This window comes from Choloepus didactylus, chromosome 21 (genome assembly GCF_015220235.1).
Source record: "Choloepus didactylus isolate mChoDid1 chromosome 21, mChoDid1.pri, whole genome shotgun sequence".
NCBI classification, from domain to species: domain Eukaryota; kingdom Metazoa; phylum Chordata; class Mammalia; order Pilosa; family Megalonychidae; genus Choloepus; species Choloepus didactylus.
This window is the reverse complement of record NC_051327.1, coordinates 41,467,199-41,488,695: the sequence shown is the minus strand read 5'-3', so window position 1 is coordinate 41,488,695 and position 21,497 is coordinate 41,467,199. Positions and strand designations below refer to the sequence as shown.

General features: G+C 40.3%; 1 protein-coding gene across 6 annotated transcripts in view; it reads left to right on the top strand.

Moving 5' to 3' along the window:
- IQCK (IQ motif containing K) overlaps positions 1 to 21,497 on the top strand; it is a 145,515-nt gene that overhangs the window by 55,633 nt on the left and 68,385 nt on the right. For 4 of the 6 annotated variants that reach the window (XM_037814360.1, XM_037814362.1, XM_037814359.1 and 1 more), the window contains one exon: positions 10,518 to 10,602. The exons of the other annotated variants lie outside the window; for them this stretch is intronic. In XM_037814360.1, the coding sequence (XP_037670288.1) occupies positions 10,518 to 10,602 (85 nt within the window). The remainder of the gene's footprint in view (positions 1 to 10,517; positions 10,603 to 21,497) is intronic. 6 annotated transcript variants of the gene reach the window in all.

The following is a 21,497-nucleotide window of genomic DNA, read 5'->3' as shown; positions in this document are numbered from 1 at the left end:
CAAGCGAGCCAGATAGAGGACCTTCACTTCTTCTTTGGCTAACCTGCGTAGCATTTCCTGAGGAGTTCATCAAAGTTACCAGTTCGTTCCTGAGGAGTTCATCAAACATGTTCATCGAAGTGGCCAGTTTGCTGCCTGAGGAGTTCATTGAACTTCTTCATTGGAGTTGCCAGTTTGCTGCTTGCCCTACAGAATTTGGACTCGTGCAAACCCACGGTTGCGTGAGAAACTTTTGTAAAATCTTATATTTATAGATATCTCTTGTTGATTCTGTTTCCCTAGAGAACCCTAACTAATACACACAGGTTGCACCATAATTTAGCATAGTCTTTGCTCTGCCAACTCTTCCTCAGTTATCCATTTCTCTTTCATAACTGTTTTTTTTATAGCTACATTTTTATATAGTCAAGAACATTGTTAACACTTAAAAATGATCTCAAGTTTATAAAAATCATGAAGATTTATGTTTTAAATATACTTATTTGTTACATAAACTATACTGTAAATAGGGGATATTTAAGATCAAGGATCTTCAGGTAATTTAAATAACTCTAGAGCTAAAAAGTCTTTTAAAAGGATATTCCAAATAGCAGGAGCATGGATGACTTCTGTTTTCTACTTTACATATTTTTTTTACAACTTTCAAATATTCTACAAAATTACTTTAAGACTTAAGAACAACGATAAAACCAATGGACGTTTATTCCATTCCTCAGTCTTGCGATACTTGGGGCAGAAGACTACTTTGCCTTTTCTTAGAACATCCTGTTCCTAAATTTACAGAAGCCAGAGTTTTTTTGTTTGTTTGTTTGTTTGTTGTTTTTAGTAGTAGTAGTAAATGACAGAAAGTCAGCCCTGAGCCAGCTTAAGCAAATACAGGAATTACTTGGGTGTCTGACTGAGCCCAAAGAGGAACTCAGATGGCCATGGGGACCCTCAGAACCAAGGGCTGGAATCCCACTCAGGTTTCTTCATCAGTGTCTCCTCTCCCTTCCTCTCTGTGCATCTGTCTGATTCTTTTCTCTCTCCAGAATCCCTGCTTCTGCAGTTCCCATGGCAGCAGAGTGTCCTAAGCTTGGCTTTTTAAAATCCAGCCCATACCATTCTAGGGAAGGGCTCTGATTGGTTCAACTTTTGGTAAGTGCCCACCCCTAAGCTAATCAACACCCAGGGTCACATGTGGTTGACATAGGGAAGGAAGGATAGGTTTTTGCCGGAATAAGTGGGGTTCCCACTGACTCACTTATTTCATCACTTTCTTGTTTTCTGCAATGGACGTTTGTGTTTTTTCCCAGCCCTGCATTGATTTGCTCCTTCTCCTGGTTACAGAACACCCTATGTTCCCAGAAGGATTGGCCTCCCATTCTCAATCCATGTAATTCAGTGAGCCGTCTCCACCGCTGGCTCTGGGCTGGGTGTGTGACCAAGCCTGGCAAATCAGAACAGTGAATCCCTCTGATCACAATGATTGCTGACCAAATTGGCCCAATCAGAGATAATCCCAGGACTTTACAAGAACAGACAGCAAAGAGTTTCTTTCCTTTCCGCTAGATCTGGAGCTTTGAGGTAGTAAACTTTGAGCTGCTGGGGGCAACCACTTGAAGAGGTGTGTCTGAGATAACAGCAGCACTGAGAAGTGGAGAAAGCCTGAGTCCAGTTGCATTCTTTTGAGTCTCTATTTGTCCATGCCTAGGGCCAACTCAATCCCTTCTGAGTGATAAGCCAATAAATACCTTTTGCTGCTTAAGCCAGTTTGGGTTAGGTTCCTGATACTTGCAAATGAAACAGTCTTGACCAATGTGTCCTCTTACATGGTACTGCCTCAGCTGCCTTCCAGTACTGTTTATTAGTCAGCTTTCTATACGTTCTGCTGCAGTAACAGCCAAACCCCAAATCTCGTAACAACAAAGGTTTATTCCTCCTGTTGTTACATGTTGGCTGCGTGTCACCCTTGGCTCAGCTCCACATGTCTTTTCATTCCGGGACCCAAGATGAAGAAGCAACCCCTACTTCAGACTCACAGCTGGGGATGGAAAGCAACAGTAGCAAACATCACTTCTACTCGCATTTTGTTTACCTGTGCAAGTCATGTGGTCAAGCTCAATATCAGTGGTGCTGGAAAGTGGACTCCCACAGGGAAAAACCACCAGGCACATGACAAAGGGTGGGGATACACAATAGGAAAAGAGGCAAATAACTGGGAACAATAACAATCCACCACATGATGTAATCAAAGCTTAATGAGGGTGTTTTCTTCCTTACCTTTCAATAATGGTGGATTATGTCATCTCTCCTGTCAGCTCTATTCCTTTCTATAAACCCAGCACCATCCTCTTTTTGTAGTGTAGAGCCCTGACTTAACCAACCAATCAGAAGCAATGAAATTATGTGCCATTATATTAAGAACAAGAAAAGTTTCGCATTTCATTTTGCCAAAAAAAGAATTGCCCGGAGAATTGGTCAGATACATCTGCAAAAAAATAAATAATGAAGTAAGTCTAAGGAACAAAAGTACACTGCCGCTTTTCTGGTCTCAGGTCTCATGGGAGAAGGGCTCATGAAAGACAGCATTAAACTGAGACCTTCAATGAAACAAAGATTGTGTTTTAGAAGAGAAAAGGAGAGGTTGCTTTGGGTGAAATGTCTTTTCAGCTACCCTTAGACCAAAAAAAAAAAAAAAAGGATCCACGATACTTTCATGTTGGTGAAAGGCATCTTATGATCAACAACTGAAGTGAAAACTGAAGTGTCACCGTGCCATTTGAGGACAAGCACCAGCCGTCTGATGACCTGTTTGTGCTGAGATTAACAGTGGGGCTGAAAATGCTTATGCCTTCAAAACAGCACAGGAAGCTGCATGCATTTCCACCAGAGATCGTAATTAAATGGGACCACGGCAGAGAATTTGCTTTTGTGCCCCACATATAGGAGAAAATCCTTCAACTTTATTTTGCTGTAAAAAAAAAAAGAGTAGATTTCTGTCTCAGTAATTGCAGAGGCTAGAGAGTCTCGTGAGGGTAGTAAATTGTCTTTGCTCTTTATATTAACATTCATCTTCAAACTGAGGAAGGAAACAGACCTGTTTCCTGGATTCAGGACATGCTGAGATGTATAAATCCTCTGCGTGCTTCCCTTTCACTAGAGGTTTGACATGTGGGTGGCCCTTTCTCCACGGCACACAGTGCTGCTTCCTCTGTTTCTTCCCGCTCTTTCTACATGGGACTGTTCAGGAACAAGCTCCCAGGGCCTGTGTCAGGCAGCATGGCAGACACAGCTGGGTTCCAGTCTTAGCGCCGCCATTTATTAGTCAGTGTCTTAGTTTCCTACAGCTGCTATAACAAATTACCACAAACTTGGTAGCTTACACCACCACCCATTTATTTCCTTATAGTTTTGGAGGCCAGAAATCCAAGATCAATTTCACTGTTGGCATCGCTGGTTCCTTCTGGAGGCTTTAGGGAAGAATCCGTTTCCTTGTCTTTTCCAGCTTCTGGAGGCTGCCTTCCTTGGCTTGTGACCCCTTCCTCTCATCTCTCCAACTTCTTGCTTCCATCATCGCATCTTTGCCTTCTATGGGACTCTCTTCCTCAGCCCCTGTCTTATTAGTACACCTGTGATTGTATCATTGGGCCCACCTGGAAAATCCAGGATACACTCCCATCTCAAGATCCTTAACTTAATCACCCTTGCAGGTGTTGTTTCCAGAAGAAAGGGGAATGGATGTTGGGTCAGCACAAACAGATGCTAATTACACTGGATCAGTGAATAAATTTTATGTCTCACCTCTGAAAACATGCCTAGATCTGACCTTGAACAAATCACCTAATCTTCCTGAGCCTTAGTTTTCTCTGCTGAAGCAGAAGTTGAAGAAACTGATGAGGTTATTATTATGTAGTTCACCAGATACTAGATATTAAAGGTCTCTGGAAATTATGAAATATTATTGAAATGTACATAATTATATTTCAGATGAAGAAACTGACTTGCCCAAAAGACTACATTGCTATTTCGAATATCTTTTATATACAAAGAACAACATATAATGCATTTTTAACTTACCTACAGTTTGGTGTACACGTCTATACATTTTAACACATGCATGGATTCTTGTAACTACCTGCCCAAAAAGGATGCAGAATAATTCTAACACCCCAAAGAATTTCCTTTGTAGCCACACCCTTCCCCCTGCTCCTAAACCCTGGCAACACTGTTCTATTCTCAGTCCCTATAATTTTACCTTTTTCGGAATGTCTTATAAATGGAACCATACACCATGTAATCTTTGAGAGTGGCTTGTTTCATTTAGCATAATGCCTTTGAGAGTCATCATGTTATTGCATGTATAAGCAGTCTGGATTCCTTTTTTATTGCTGGGTAGTATTCTATTGCATGCATGTTCACAGTTTGTTTATCCATGGAATGGTATTTTCCTTATTCAAAGTAAGGTATCAAAAATATGTAAGTCAATGCATATACTGCTTTAAGATGCTCTTTGTGTTAGTTAGGATTCTTTCAGTAAGAAGTGACAAAAAATAAGAAATCAAAATGACGTAAACAAAAAGAGAATTTATTGGCTCATGTAACTGAAAAGTCTAAGGGTTGACCCAGTTTCAGGGACCCACCATCTCTTGGGGGTGCCTTCGACTGTTGGCTTTATTCCCAGGGGTACTCTGTCCATGTGGTGGCAGAGAGGGTCTCTGGCAGCTCCAGGCTTACATGCTATCATCTTGGCAATCCTAGTGGGTTCCTGTAGCTCAAATGAAAGTCTCAAGCCTCTCAGTGGCCCACACTGGGTCACTTGCCCATCTCTGAACCAATCACTGTGACTCTGATTAACTAGGTCTGGGTGACATGTCTTCTCTTCAAGTGGGAAGGTAGGATCAGCCCCACCAGATTACAGGGCTTGAGTATGGGGAAGGGATGGTTCTCCTAAAAGAAAATGGGGGTGCTTACAAGAAGAGGCAATGGATCATGGTCAGGCACTCACATAGATGTCCTTTGCAATATCATTGGTTATTTCCAAATATCAGTGTTCTAGAGATTGTTGCGTGTAAATGAATTGTTCATATACCTACACCAGAAGCTCCAGCAATATTTATCAAGGGAAACTTGCTGTGCTTTCCTCTACTGAAATATGGTTAAACAGAAAATTAATACCCCACTCATGTTTTCCTTAAGTCACTTTAGAGAAAACACATGGTAAACAGTAAAAAAGAGGCTAAATAACATAGCAATCTGGGCATATTATATAAGAAAATATTCAGTATCACAGCCCTGTTTATGAAGATCGTTATAACGGAAATCCACAGGGGTGAGCACGTGGTATTTGAGTGTGTTGTTTAGTGAGCACTGTTATATGGACACATATACTGCCTCCAATGATGGGTTGGTAAAACGGACTTGACTCTGTGTTTAACTAGGAGAATGAGTCAGCCTGATGCTGGGGTAATAACTGCTTGTTGGTCTCCAAGGTGGAGATTAGCGAGGGGGCGAAAACAAGATCATATCCTAGGAACCATGGTTTCTAAACGTGCTTTAAGGTTGCCAGAGAGTAATCCCGCTGGCCTCTTTCCTGTTGGTTTCTGGAGCTAGTCCTCACATTCCAGAGGACTGGAATTGAAAGAGTCCTGTGAGAGTCCATCCTGACAGCTAGTTATCATATGTCTGGAAGCACCGTTCCCTGTCATCTCTATTATATTTCTTCCAAATATTTGAAGTTCATAATTCAAAAATGTGAACATAGTGTTTGAGAAACCAGTTAAAGCTGAAGGCAAGTCTTGGGGGTGGGTAATGTCTCTTTTGCTGAGTGTGATGGGTGATGGGTGGACACCATCAAATACTGGGCCACTGCAAGGTTTTAAGAATGGTGGTTGGTTAAGGTCTGTGCCATCTCTGTAACTGGATTTACCTCTGTGTTTTGCTTTCATGTTCCAAGAAACCCTTGCCTAATGAAAATTGGATAGAATTTGGATCCGGAGACTCATGATTTTTGATAAAAAGCAAGCTTTTCTCCTTCTTACTTTAATCTGCTATGGATGAAATCTCTTTAACTTATCTTAGAGCTGGGTGGAGAAACTGATAAAGACTAATTTCTCAGAGTCTCTTAGCATGCATTTTGTAAACATGCTGTAGTGTATGTTTTTTATGTCCTGCAAATTTTTTACTTAACATCTAAAAGCGGGGGGGGGGGGGGGGGGGGGGAAGTGTGCATATATACACACACACAACGCAGTGGGAAAAATGAATTCCATTTCCTTCTCGGAAGTATAGCATAGATTTTTCTGGTTAAAGTATATTTCATTCACATTTGAGAAATAAAAAGGATGTGACAAATGAGCACTGCCAATGAAACAATTTCTTTCAGAAACACGTTCAGCAGTATCTTGTTGGGCCTGTTTTGAACCTGCAAAATATGTCTGCTGTGCGGGTGTCCAACTTGAGCCCCAAGGAGCTTCCGTGGCCTTCCACTGTGATTGACACAGTCTTCTTCTCCCCTCCTCTCCATGATTCCCTGGTGATGAGTGATCACTTCTCCTCACTCTATTTTTTTTGACCTGAAGCCAGTCGCACTGATTCCAAAAGACAGAGACAGGCGTGGCATGTCTTCTACCCATTCAAGCCGGCCTGCTGAAATGATGGATAACTCCCAGGGACTACTCTCTGAAGATTATGGCCTTTTCATTTAGCCCTTGATTTGCCCTGGCTTTCTCATAATCATTCTTGGTCTGGAAACTAGACAGTGCCCCATTATTTAGCCATGAAAGCAGGGATGTCACCAAAGGTGGCCCCACATTACTGCCTAAAGGTCCATTAGAAATCTCATTTTGCTTTTTGGAGATGTCATTGTTATGCAGAGCGGGTCAGGGTTTCTTTGCTGGTGAAAGCCCTTTAGTGGGCCAGCCCAGCAGGTTGTGTCCTGAGATTTGTGGTTCTCCTTTCCCACTGCTATTCCAAAACAGGGATACTTTTGCTTTGAGGATTTCATGACATCAGTAGAGAAAAACATAGTTAAAACAGGAAAATGGGGCTAAACAGAAAGACCTCATCAGCTCTCCCCTCAGATCCAAGTGGCCAACTCCCCTTTGTTTAGCTGTCCTTACATACGATTTCTCTGGCGATTCAGACAAAAGAGTATCTGCCAACTTATTACCTTTGGGGCATTTTTTTATGATTATGGATTTTTTTCTCCCTAATTATTTTTTCTTCTAGGCAGAAGACTATTTTTTCTTCTATTTCACACTGGCAGCTGCTAGAATACTGACTTCCATGCTGGTGACCTTGTGCACTGGCCTCCCTTCTCTCTGCGCCATTCCGTTTCCCAGGAAAGTTGCATTTTCAGCAGGAAATGGCCAATGACCTTGAACCTGTCACATTACCTTTCTAAGCCTCAGTTTCCTCAGCTCCATAAGAAGGATAGCAATAGCTCATTATGATTATGTGAGGATTAAATGAAATAAATTTGGAAAGTGTTGCCAGGCACAGAGATAACCAACTGCTCCGTCCACAAGTGTCTATGGAGTGATCACAATGTGCTGGACATTGTACTGAGGCCTGTGAAGACCAAGAGGAGCAAACACAGGCCCACTCTCTCCCCTCATGGTGCTTTCACTCCAGCAGAGGATTTAAGCATTGATTAGATAATCAGTGGGCTTATATCCCCAAATTGGGCCAAGTAACAGGAAGGAAAATTACAGGAAGCTCATTGGAGCCTGACTTGTTCAAAGGAGATCTTTTAATAACGTTGGAGTGGAGATCCAAAGAAGGAGTAAGAGTGAACCGGGTGAAAGAGGTGTCAGTCTCCCCACCCCACCCCCCACTGCCCCACCTCAGCCCTTATGGAGCCTTTGAGCAAACTAGGAAAATGTTCCCCTTCCCTAGGCTAAATGCAGCCCCACACCAAGGAGCACAGCTTAGCGAGCAGATCATGAGCTGGATTTAACCACCCTCTGGCCCATCTGCTGGGTGCCTGGAGCAGAGAACAACTGGCACAGTTCTACATGGTGGCCCTGGAGGGACTCGGGGACATTGGCGGCAGAGGACAACACCTGTGCAAAGACCCAAAGGTGGGAGGGAGCATGGCCCGTTTGAGGAAATGAAAGGACCAGTGTGGCTGGAGCACAGGGAGCAAGGCTGGTGGGAGGGGAGTCTAGAAAGCACTCAGTGAGTATCAGTTAGTAAGAATGCATTATAGCATTATTCTCATCAATTCACTTCTAACACACCAAGGTCTGCTTAGAAACGCCAGGGTCTCTGTGCTAGATTGAATCTGTGATATACCCCAGAAAAGCCATGTTCTTTTAATTCAATACTGTGGAGGCAGACCTTTTGTGGTTGGGACCTTTTGATTAGGTTGTTTCCATGAAGAGGTGACCCTGTCCATTCAAGGTAGGTCTTAATCTTTTACTGGAGTCCTGTAAGAGAGCTCAGAGAAGCTAAGATATGTTATCCAGAATTTGCCCCCAGAAGAAGCTAAGAGAACCTAAGACAGAAGCCTAGAGACATTTTGGAGAAAGCCGCGGAAACCAGAAGCTAAACCTGGGAGAGGGCAAGCAGACTCCAGCCATGTGCCTTCCCATGTGACAGAGGAACCCCAGATGCCACTGGCCTTTCTTCAGAGAAGTTATCTTCCTGTTTATACCTTAACTGGGACATTTTCATGGCCTTAGAACTCTGAATTTATGAACTAATAAGGCTCCATTGGTATATTGCCTTTCAGCAGCTTTAGCAAACTGGAACAGTCTCTCTAGAAGACGTTGCTTTTTAACCAGTGAAGGGAAATTATTTAAGGATGTGATTCATTGGTGTCACACAACTGAGATTTAAAGAAAAAGAACAATGGATGAGGAGAGACATATTTGATGTGGAAAGCAGGGAGCCGACCTACCTCCAGTGATAGCCTCCAGTGAATACTGATGCTTGGTTATAGCCAAGAAACCTGAATATTAGGGAAGTGGTGGAAACAAAAACAGAACCACTCCTGCCTCCAACCCAAGTGCCCTGGCCTCCCTCCTGGGATCAGCCTCGTTATGCAAATGAAAATGGAAACTGAACATTAGGGAAAGATTTCTAGCAATGATATCATTTCAAGGGTGTAATTGTCTCTCCAAAGAAGTGGAAGAATCTCCTTTACTTGGTCTGCCAGGCAGAGAACCAGAGACTGGTAATCACGCTGTACTCGTGAGAAATGAGAATCTTGACAACCTCTAGGGTGCTTTCTGGCTTTGATTTCTTTGATTTTGCGGAATAATTCAAAAGGGCATTCATTCATTCAAACAAATATACTATATCAAGACTTTGTGGGGTTTTGTTGTTGTTATTGTTGTCATCATTTTTCATTCAAGGTTTAGAGGGAAACGAAACCCCAGATCCTGGAGAATCGTGTGTCGTTGTCAGTTAGCTTTGCGGTCATCTGTGCCAGGCTGGGCAGCTGCAGGTGTTTCCCCAGGTGAGGTGTGGAGTGTCAGGTTGTCACTGCAAGAGAAGCCTGGGTTTCGGGATTGGGTGGGTCTGGGCCCAGATCTTGCCCAGGCCACCTGCAAGCTGTGAGGCCTTGGACAGATTAGTCGAGGTCTCTATACAGTGAGAGTTAGCATAAGCGCTTAGGATGACTGTGATCAGGGAGAGCTGGGAGGCCAGGGCACTTGGAAATCCCCTCCTGGGATCAGCCTCCATGTGATCCACATTTTCACAGAAGTTTATTTCTTTGTACTATATCTGAAAGGTCTTGGCTCTTGCTTTTCAGAGATACTTATACTTTGGAGAAACAAAGACACAGAATTAAGTCTGACTTGTAAGACTTCGTCAGCAGATAATGCCTCTATAAAACTTTTAGGAAAAGAAAAGAGCATGTAACCATGATTTTTAAGTGTGGTATCTATAATAGAAAACCCCTATCATAATCTGATCTGAAAAATTCCACAAAAGCAGATCCTATAAACTGACCCAGCATTTGAGATTGAGATATTCTATTGCTTATTAAGATGTAGGAACAGAACTTAATTTTAAAATATGCATAAATTTAAACCACATTACCATGGAATGCATACCAATCAGAGATAAATCCCAGTTTTTTGCTTTCAGGAAAGAGATGGACCACCTAATTTCCCTTCAATGGAAAGTTGGAAGAAGAGCCCTTTATTATTTCTTAATCATAATGCAGCATATAAAGATCACTTTTCCTGGGTCTCTTGAATCAGGTCCACATAGTCTTTTGTCAGTAACACATATGCTATACCTTCAGGACTAACATGCCACTTTAGCAAACCGGGCCCCTCAAAGGAAGAACCGACTAACCAGTGATTTAAGATTATGTGGTTAAAAAAAACCAACCCAGATTTAAAAATTAGAAATACTAACTCAAGCATAAATGTTTCTATCAAAAATGAAGTTGTTGCTTTCTAAGAATGGGGATGGGTGAGGCACTTACTCAGAGAGACCCTAATGTTAGTTTACCATAGGCATGATGGAGATTAAAGGATGGGTTCTCACGGGCACATGACCCTTTTATTGCTTTGCAGCCCTCGGCCGCCAATCCCACTCTCCCTTCTGTTCCTAGAAGAGGATGCTGCGCTCTACATTCAGTCCTTCTGGAGGGGTTATCTGGTAAGTCATGGGCAATTATGGCATTCAGCTTGATGGGAAATTTTTGTGATGTGGAATGCCCGTGGGGAAACTTTAGTTGATTTTAAGCCTAGGATATTGGCACTCCTATCCAGACCTCCAGGAATAGCATTCTCTGTAAAACAGGTATTAAAGAGTGATTTAGAATTTTCACCAGAACTTATTTTGCAGTCACCATTCAAAGTACCCTTCAACCTTTTAAAGTTGGGTTGACTGGCCTGTATTGCCTAAAAAATAGTATTTCATATATGGAAGGAACAATAAATGTACATTTTAGGGAAAAAAATGAGAAAATTTTAAACAAATAAAATTTTTGAGTCACTAATAATTCCATCACCCAAGGATAAGTCATCTTTAACATTTTTGGTATAAAACTTGCCAATCTTTACTAATCTTCATAGGTAGGATAGCATATAAATATTTAACATGCAGAAAATTATCTTTTCTTTTATAACTTGTCTTTTCCAACCATTTTCCTGTTTTGGGCTTTGAGGTTGTTTCCAGTGTCCCATTACTGTAATAAATGGTGCCTCACACACCTTTGTGCAGTCATCTTTGCAAATTTGTCTGCCTCTTTATGGAGGAGGGATTCTTAGAAGTGGAATTCCAGGGTCAAAGGGCATCTTAGTTTCCTAGGCTGCAGTATCAAAGTACCACAAACTGGGGGCCTTGAAACAACAGGATTTTATTGTCTCACAGCGCTGGAGACAAGAAGACCAAAATCAAGGTGTCAGCGGGGCCCTGCTCCCTCTGAAACCTATAGGGGAGAACCCTTCCGAGCCTCTTCCAGCTTCTGTTGATCGCCAGAAATCCTTGGCCTTCCTTGGCTTGCAGCTGCAGCACTTCAGGCCCTGCCCGGTGTCTGTCTGTGGGTTTCTCCCCTTCTTATAAGGACACCAGTCACGCTGGATTAGGGCCCCTCCTAACCCAATTTGGCCTCATGTTAACTTACCACAATTTAAAGACCTTGTTTCCTAATAAGGTCTCACTCACAGCACTGGGAGTTAGCAATGTGGCATCTCTTTTTGGACACGATTTAACCCTTAAGAAAGGATGAGTTCTTTTTAGAGCCCCTGAGCCACATTGGTTCTTCAGGAAGGATGTACTTGTTTACACTCTCACCATTCACATGTGACAGTGGCATGTGGATCTCATGTTAAAATGGGTGCACGACCTCTCTGATTATTTAGCGATTAGAGTATCTGTGTTAACAAGCTGCCAGGTAAACATGAAGCTCCCATCCTGAGCAGCAACGTGGCTCCACCAAGTCTAAGGGTCTGAAGGCAATGGGATGAGTTTCCATTTGAGGTCAGCAGTGGTGAAGTTGGGCGTACATAGAGGCCCCTGTGGGTTTACATGAAGGCCAAAGATCTCCATGCTGAGGTCTCCCCATACTGAGCTCCACTCCTCGGAGCTGCTGCAGGAGAAATACACTGAGTGACTGCACCACTAAGCAGATATCCATCAAGAAGTTAGATTAATGCTGATGTGCTACAGTCAATCAACAGATATTTGTTAGATACCCATTACGTTGGACTGACCCTGATCACAAGGAGCTTACTATCTGAGGGGAGATTATCCAGCCAGTCAACTCCTTTGGTGCATGAAACATTCCTGAAAACATGGGTGGAAGTCAAGTGTTGAAGTTAAATAATGGACTTGTACTTATAAAGAGCGATCTATTCCTAGAGAGTTAAAATCATTTACAAAACCCCCCTATTACACCCCACGATTTAGATGCAATCTTTGATGACTTAGGTTTTCAGCATTTCATACATATTTTATCAATGTGGTCTTTTTTGTTTTTTTCATAATTGAACACCAGCAGTTAGCTTCAGTCTAGTAATGTCCAACTGAGGTGAAAGATTCCTCTCTTTCCCATGCCCTTTGATTTCTATCTTTGTTGCCAGTTTGTTACATTTTTGAGACATACTACACAGAATCAGCAGTTTTACTTTTCTATTTTCTGTTTCTTTTTATGAAATGATAACAGCAAAATGCAATAAAGCAGTGATTTTCTGATTATTTTTCAAACAGAAAAGCCTTTTCTTTAAACAAAATCATACCTAGAACCCAAGTATGTAACTGAGTATGTAACAACAAAAGGGCAGCTATTTTGTCTGTGATTCTCTCACACAGTAAGCACCGCCCCCCACACACACACATGCACACACACAGCTAAATTCAGTTCATCACATCAACAAACACTACCATGTAAAAACATGTCAGAGTGGCCAAAATTTAACTGTGCTTGCAGCACCATCATCACACAATAGCTAGAAATGTTTATCAAGATGTTTGAGGGGCCAGTGTCCAATTGCATGAAAGTTCAAGTTGTTCAAATACCTCCTGCGGCTGAAAACATAACTGAAGGTGGCCAGGTGAGGGAAAAACATCCAAAGTTGTCACTCAAAAGAAATGATGTCTAATGGCTGAGATGAGCCCAGAAGTCCCCATGGAGAAAAGAGGCTTGATCTCAGGCTTAAAAGAAAGGTGGGACACTGATGATGTCAGCTGGGACTGAGACTGTATGCCAGGGATAAGAAACAGGTGGGGACCAGGCAGGAAGCCACAGGAGCAGCTGACTGATGGGGCTGGGGCTGGGGGCACAACAGTAATCATGCCAGGTCTTCATAGAGATTCCAGAAGACAGCGGAGGGTCTTGATGCCAGGCTAACGTATTTAGCCCATATATCAGGTCGGATGACGTTCAGCTGCAAGTGACAGAGTCCCAAAGTAATAGTGGCTTAAATAAAATAGATTTTAATTTTTTTTCACATAAAAGGCTGGAGGTGGTTCTGCTCCACGAGCTCCTCAGGGACCCAGACTCCTTCTAGATCATTGGTCTTCTATTTGTGACCTCTATTCCTAAGGTCACTGCAACATCTAAGAGGGTTGCTCTAGACTTCAGGTCCATGTTCCCTCCAGCAGGAGGGAGGGAGGGTCCAAGAAGAAGGGGCAAATGACACACACCAACTGTTTTTAAGGAAGCTTCCAGAAGATTCCCCTTGACCACTTCTGCTTACATTTCTCTGCCCAGAACCTAATTACATGACCACATCTAGCAAGAGAAACTGGAAAATGTAGTCATTCTGGGGAGCCATGTGCCCTCATAAAAATTGCAGAATTCCATTATAATGACAGAAGGGCAGTCCCTGCCACAGAATGTGAGAGCATATCGCTTCTCTTTTTGTCCCTTTATTTTATTTTATGTAAAATGTAAAAAGAAATTAAATGGAAAATAATGTAAATGCCCATGAGTAGGGGAACGTAAATGGAACTGTGTAGATCCACATTATGGAAAATTTTGCAGTCTTAAAAGAAAAGGTATATCTATATGTTCTCACATGGAGAGAGCTACCAAAGTCATATTTTTTGGTGAAACCAGCAAACTGCAAATCCTTAAGTACAATATTCTAACATTTTAAATAAAATATTGTATATTTTCCACAGATATATATATATATATATATATATATATATATATATATATATGTACATTTATAGGAAAAGAAAACACATCAATCTGACAACAATGGGTACCTTGGGGAGGCCAGGAAAGAGTTCGGGAGATCCTTACCTTGTATATACTGAACATATTTTTTACAAAGTGAATGTAACATGATTGTTGTTTAATTAAAACAATTTAAACAACATAACCATCTCAGTAGACTCTGTAACAGCATTTGACAAAATCCAACCAATTTTCAAGATAAAAACACTCAACAAACTAGGAAAATAAGGGAACTCCCTTGACTTGATAAAGGGCATCTATGAAAAACTAACAGCTAAAATCATACTTAATTGTGAAAGACTGGATGCTTTCACCCTAAAATCAGGAAAAAGACAAGGATAGTCTCTTTTCCTCTCTTGCCACTTCAATGCAACATTGTACTGAGGTTCTATCCAGGGCAACTAGACAAGAGAAATAAAGGACACCAAGATTGTAAGGAAGTAGTGAAACTATATTCACAGATGACATCATCTTGTATATAAACAATCCTAAAGGAATCCACTAAAAATCTATTAGAACTAATAAATGTGTTCAGCAAGGTTGCAGAGTGCAGGATCAATAGACAAAAATCTATTGTATTCCTATACACTAGCAATGAATAATACAAAAATGAACTTTAAAAACAATTCCATTTACAATAGCATAAAAAAGAATAAAATACTTAGGAATAAATGTAGCCAAGAAGGTACAAGGCTGGTACACTGGAAACTACAAAGTATCATTGAAGGAAATTAAAGAAGAAATGAAAAGACATCCCCTGTTCATGGATTGGAAGACTTAATAAAGATGGTGATACTCCTCAAATTGATCTACGGATTTAATGTGATCCCTGACTGAATCCCAGCTGTTTTTTTTGTAGAAAGTGGCAAGCTGATCCAAAAATCCATATGGAAATGCTAGAGGCCCAAAATAGCCAAAACATCATTGAAAAGGAAGAGCAAAGTTGGAGGACTCACAGTTTCCAATCTCATACTCACTACAAAGCTACAGTAATCAAGACTGTGTGGTACTGACATAAGGATGGGTATACAGACCAATGGAATAGAATTGCAAATCCAGAAATAAACCATTGCATTTAGGGTCAATTGGTTTTATATAAGGGTGCCAAGACTGTTCCGTGGAGAAAGAATATTCTTTTCAACAAATGGTGATGGATAACTGGATATTACATGCAAAATAATGCAGTGGACCCCTACCTCTTACCTTATCCAAAAATTAACTCAAAGTGGATCAAAGACCTGAATTTAAGAGCTAAAACTATAAAACTTTTGGAAGAAATAAAGGTGGAAATGTTCATGACTAGGATTAGACAGTGGTTTCTTAGGTATGTTGTAAAAAGTACAAGCCACAAAAGAAAAAAAATTGTTAAATTATACTTCAATAAAATGAAAAACTTTTGTGCTGGAAAGAATACCATCAAGAGAGTGAAAAGACAGGCCTCAGAATGGAAAAAAATAAAATATATCTGATAAGGGTCTATATCAAGAATATATAAAGAACTCGAACTTATACAACTCAAAATGAAAAGACAAATAACCAATTTAAAAATGGGCAAAGGATTCAAATAGACCTCTCTCCAAAGAAGATATATACATGAAAATACCCTCAACATCATTAGTCATCAGGGAAATGCAAATAAAAACTGAGATGCCACTTCATGCCAGTAGGATAGCTATAATAATAATAAGAAGAAGAAGAAGAAACAGAAAATAAGTGATGGTGAGGATGTGGAGAAATTGGAACCCTCATACATTGCTAGTGGAAATGTGAAATGATGCAGCCACTTTGGAAAACAGTTAAATATGGAGTTACCATGTGACCTGGCATTTCCACTTCTAGGTATATTGAAAAGAATTGAAAGCACATGTCTACATAAAAACATGTAAGCAAATGTTCAGCTCAGCATTATTTGTAGTAGCCAAAATGTGAAAACAATCCAGTGTCCATCAACTGATAAATAGATAAACAAAAGTGGTATATCCATATGATGGAATATTATGCAGCTGTAAAAAGGAAGGAAGTACCTATTGTTACATGCTACAAAATGGATGAACTTTGAAAACATTATGCTAAGTGAGAGAAGTCAGACACAAAAGGCCACATATTGGTATGATTCCATTTATATGAAATGGCCAAAATAGGCAAATCCATAGAGATAGTAAATAGATTAGTGGTTGTTGCGAGCTGGGAGGGGAGGGGAAAACGGGGAGGGACTACTAATGAGTACTGGTTCTTTTTGGGGTGATGAAAATGTTCTGCAATTAGAAGGTGGTTATGATTGCACAACTTTGCGAATATACTAAAAAACACTGCATTGGAAACTTAAAAAGGGTGAATTTTATGGTATGTGAATTCTAATGAAATAGATAAATATTACGGAAAAAATAAGAAACAAGCCATTACTTTATTCCTTTTGACTGTGTGTTCTTGTGATAGAAGTTGTTGATTTCTGAATTCTGTCAGTAAGAATTAAACATTAAAATTAAATATCCTCCTATAACCAGCAGAAGAGATTCTTAGGAATTTATAAAGTGTACCCCGAGAGCACCCTAACAGCGATAACACATGCAAATGCTCTCTTCTTACCCACTCCCATGTAGATTTTACTGTCCTCGCTGTGAAGTTTTAAAATCCAAAAATCTAATATCCTCACTCATCTAGCACAAAACTAGCTGGACATCTTCTAAAAATACTTTTTAACTGGCCCCATCAACAGAAATATCATGTAATATGAATGGCTATTTTGAGTGAAACTTTCCTTGTTGCTGGGGCTTTATGATTAGCATTGTAAATAAATTCCTGATATTTATTACTGGACATTAAGTGCCTTTGTAGGAGACATTCTCTTGTTACTTCTATCAAAACACTAAACTAGTGGTTAGAGAGCCAGATTGTTCCAACATACAAAACTGGGTGTTAAAAAAAAAAATCCATTTGGATATTGTGAATGAAATTCAGTCCTCTGAAAACTCTCCTTTCTGAAGTATGATTTGTGATAAGTCCTATTCTCCCCCATCAAGTGGTGATCTTCTGTTTATGAAATACTAAATGCAGTAACTAACAACTGATAGAGAAACCCTACTCTCTCGTGAAGTTCAAATGAGGTTGTCAAGGGCCATAACAATCGAAATTTCTTTAATGGTTTGGGAAGCAGAGACCAGATAAATCCACTGAATATTTATTCTGTCTAAAAGAGTTTGTAGTGTTTTATGCCTTCTCTTTATTGGTTTTACTTTATTCTGTCTAGTTCAGCCTAGACACCCTGAGTGATATTAAGTTCAGCAACCCCCTGCCAGGCATTGTGACAGCTGAGAATCACAGAGGCCATCAGTCATTACCCATTATTTGAAAGTGAACAGTCCAGTGCAAGTTGCTTCAGCAGCTCCTTTGTGGTCTTGCAAAATTTAAAAAATAAAAATAAAAAAGATGGGAGATCCTGATCTCTACCTACACAGAACAATGAGCATCTGTGCATTTATATTTAACTCATTCATTCTTTTCTCTAGGGGTAGATGAAGTGCCCTGAAAGAGAAGCAGCTTGGTGTAAGAAAAGAGTCCAGAGTTTTAGAGTTGGGCAGGCCATGCCCTGGCTGGAGGGGTGGGCCTGTGCCAGCTTGGACATTCAAATATTGCACCCCCCTGGCTACAGGGGTGGGGTGTGTTAAATCAGGCCAGTCAGACCCGCTGAGACTCAATTCTGGGATTCTCATTGGCGTTGTTAGGACAGAGCAGCCCTCTTTGCTGCTGAGGGGCCAGGCTGTCAGGCTGGAGCTTCTGGTAGCCATCTTGCCTCTGTGTGAAGAACCTGCCAGAGAAGTGAGCACAAAGGCAAGCAGAGCTGAGAGAGGCTGAGCCCTAGGGACACTTTGAGAACCTGGATTCAGCTACACCAGTGAATCCTTTTCAAGATGGATTTTTGTCACTTACAATGTCGAGTCCCAACAATGACAATTTTTAACATAAAAATTTCTACATTCTTGCTTATTTGTACATGAAGGAGGCTCTTGGCACAAAGTGAAAATCTGGGTCCACTCATGCAGAGTGGTGATCTTAACTTGCCCCACGGAAAGATTTTGGCCTGCATCAGCCAGAGGCTTGTCCATTGCTGGGGAGAGGAAGCCTGTCCCCATGAGCAAATTTTTCTAAGACATGTCTGCTTTTTAAAAAAACTATTTAGTAATACTTATCAATTTTGGAAAAAATAGTAATGCATATCATTTTTAACTTATCTGATGGTGTTCATCCTTCTAGAATTTTTCCTATTCATATAGTCGTAAGTAAATTTCTTTTTACAAAATTGTGATGATAAACAGTGTAGGGTTTTTTTTTTTTTAACCTGTTCTCTTCCTTTGATGATATATTGGGAATATCTTTCTTTGTCACTACACAAAGATCCACCTCAATAATATTACTCCTTTGATATTCATAATGTTCCTTGATATTCCTTTCTTTGAATACACCAAACCATAACTTATTTTACCATAAATGATTGAACGTTCTAGTTTTCTCTCCTGTTATAAACTGTGTTATGAAAAACATCCTTGTTCTTATGTCTTTGTACCCTTGTTTGATTTTCTTCATAAGAACTATTGCTAAAAGTAGCATTGATGGCTCAAGGATGCCTGAAACATTTTTTCGGAGTTTTTATAATTATTGCTAAGTTACGCTCTAGGGAAGCTAGAGTCTAGCTTCTAGACCAACTTACATGCCCACCAGCAATGCATGCAAGTCTGCCCTAGGAGTAGGGTTTTGATGGTAGAGTGGAGAGAGAAAGACAAAGAGATGGAAGCATGAAGCATGCCTGGGGAGGGTGGAATTGTGTGGGCACTGACTGGAGAGTATAAAGAGGTAGGGCTATTATGTTCAGTTGTATGAGTTGTGTACTGCACAACTCTGGGGGATACCATTCACAACTGTACACAAATTCCTAAGGCTACCAGAAGCCTGGAAAATGGTAATTCAGGGCAACTCATTATAATTTTTTTTTTAACATCCACTGTCCTGGGCAACTCTTAGTCTACAGGTAAAATAATGGAGGCCAGATGACATGTTGGAGATTGTGTCTGGGATACAATCCAGAAGCATCTGACAGTTTTCTTCCTGAAATTTGCAGCATCCTTTAGATTAGGTAAAAAGTAGAAGCTGTTAATACTCAATAATATAGTAATAATAAAATAAATATTGGGGGATTTATTTCCTGGAATATTATTTGGATACCAAAAAGAATATAATGTCTCATAGGCACATTGTTTATTTATATATAAAAATAAAGAACTATATGTTGAAAACAGGCTAGAAAGAAATATGTAAAATATTATTGTGGTTGCTCAGAGGTAATAAGAGGTGATGTCTTTACTCCCTCTTTCTCTAATTTTTCTGGTTTTGAAATTATCTACAAAGAATATATATATATGTTTTTTCAACCAAAGGAATAAAACTTTGTTTAAAAAAAAGACATTATCAATCATGATAATTCTTCCACCCTTTTCTTCTTTAGTTAAAATTTGGCTTCACTGTACTATTTTTAGGACTTTTTAGGACTTTGTGTGTTTTATGTGTGTGTGTGTGTGTACTTGTGTGTCTAAATCTGCAAAATGAAACAATAATAAAATTCAGGAAGTGTTCTTTGTTTTATTTTACTCCAATTGTTAACCTACTTAGTTCATTCTGAAATTTCAAATCCTCTTGTTTTCTGTTCCATAGTCTTCCTAAGAGTATTTTTGTTCTGGCCTGGGGGTGGGGGTGGGGAAGGGGCTGGTGGTGGGTGAGTGGGCATGCAAAAACTGAGTACTTATGCTCAAATAATATTCTAAGTTGCGAGGAAGTTTGCTTGCTTTGCCGATGGACCTCCTGTTACGGTCTTAACTGATGAGAAATAATAGACCACACATCTTTGGACAATGGTTTGGTTCCAGGGAAAGAGAAAGCAGCTTTGCGCACACATGTGTGTTAGATTTCATTAGAGAAAATGCATTTGATCAGCTGACAATCTAAATGACAATCTGAATCTGAAGACCCTAAATGAAGAGTTAGGTGTTTAAGTGTGTTTTATGTGATTTTTTTTTTTTTCTGAAAAACCACTATGTAGAGACAACCTATATACTAAGTTAGGTAGAAAATAGATGATGAAAACAGCCCAGGATAAAAACCAAACATCTACAGAAAGGGTCTTCAAAGAACACAAAGAAAAGTTTTTGTAATTCCTCCCATATTTTTCCACAGACAGTAGAAATTCCATCTGGAAGCTCTGGCGCTTAGGAAAAGAACGTTTTCTCCACATCAGACATCTGGCTGGGAGATTGGGCATGACGATTTTTTTTTTTTTTTTTTTTTTTTTGCAAAGTCACTTGAAGTTCTCACTAGTCTTAACTATATTGTTCTTGAATATTATGGCTGAAGAGAAAGACTTTACTTTAAAAGAGTAAAACCAGTCCTACAGCTCCTGGTTAATATTTTGGGCTCTAACAGCAGACAGATCTGTCTGAATCCAGGTACATCCAGCTACTGATAACCTTGAGCAGGTTATTTAACTTCTGAGCCACGAGTTTCCTGTCTGTAAAGTGGGAATATCGACAGTTGCTCTCTATGAAGGTTGACTCAGATGGTTAGTCAAAGTAAGGGACTTGGCACTGTACCAGATACATAATGAATCCACATTAAATATTAGCTATTGTCATAATTATTATTGGTTCTATTTTCCACAATAGGGCATCTTTTAAAAGAGCCAGCCTGGTGGCCTCCTTGGGGTTCCTCAAGCACACCAGTCATACTCCTGTCTCGGGGCCTTTGCCCTTGCTGTTTGTTCTCTCAGCCTGTAACTATCAATCATGGCACCTTCCCTTGCTTCATTCAGGGTTCTCCTTGGCTGTTCCTTGGACATTCCTCCTTTCTAAAAACAGCACCTCTGTGTCACTCTCCAGCCTCAGCATTTGTTTTACTTTCTTCCTGTCGTTTATCAACTACTTGACATTATGTTAGGTATTCACTTGTTCATCTGTTGCCTATCTCTGCCAACTAGAATGTGAGCTCCATGGGGAAAGAGGTTGCTTGACTCGTTCATCCCTCTATCCTCAGCCCCTGGAACAGTGTCTGGCTGACAGTAGGCCCTCAGTAAATATTTGAATGAGTGACTGAGTCCCTTAAATTATTTCTTTAATGAGGGCATTTGAGAATAAGAGCAAACTATATTGTTCTGTTTTATGGATGCTTCTCTGGGATTTATGTAGGCATGTAAACATGGACCTTTGTGGGGAGTTGCTTATGTACCAGGGTCTTCAAACCAGCAGCTGTGCTTATTCATCCCTCCAGAGACTACACTTGAGAAATGTATATTAGTTTTATCATTGGCTTTTGCACACCAACC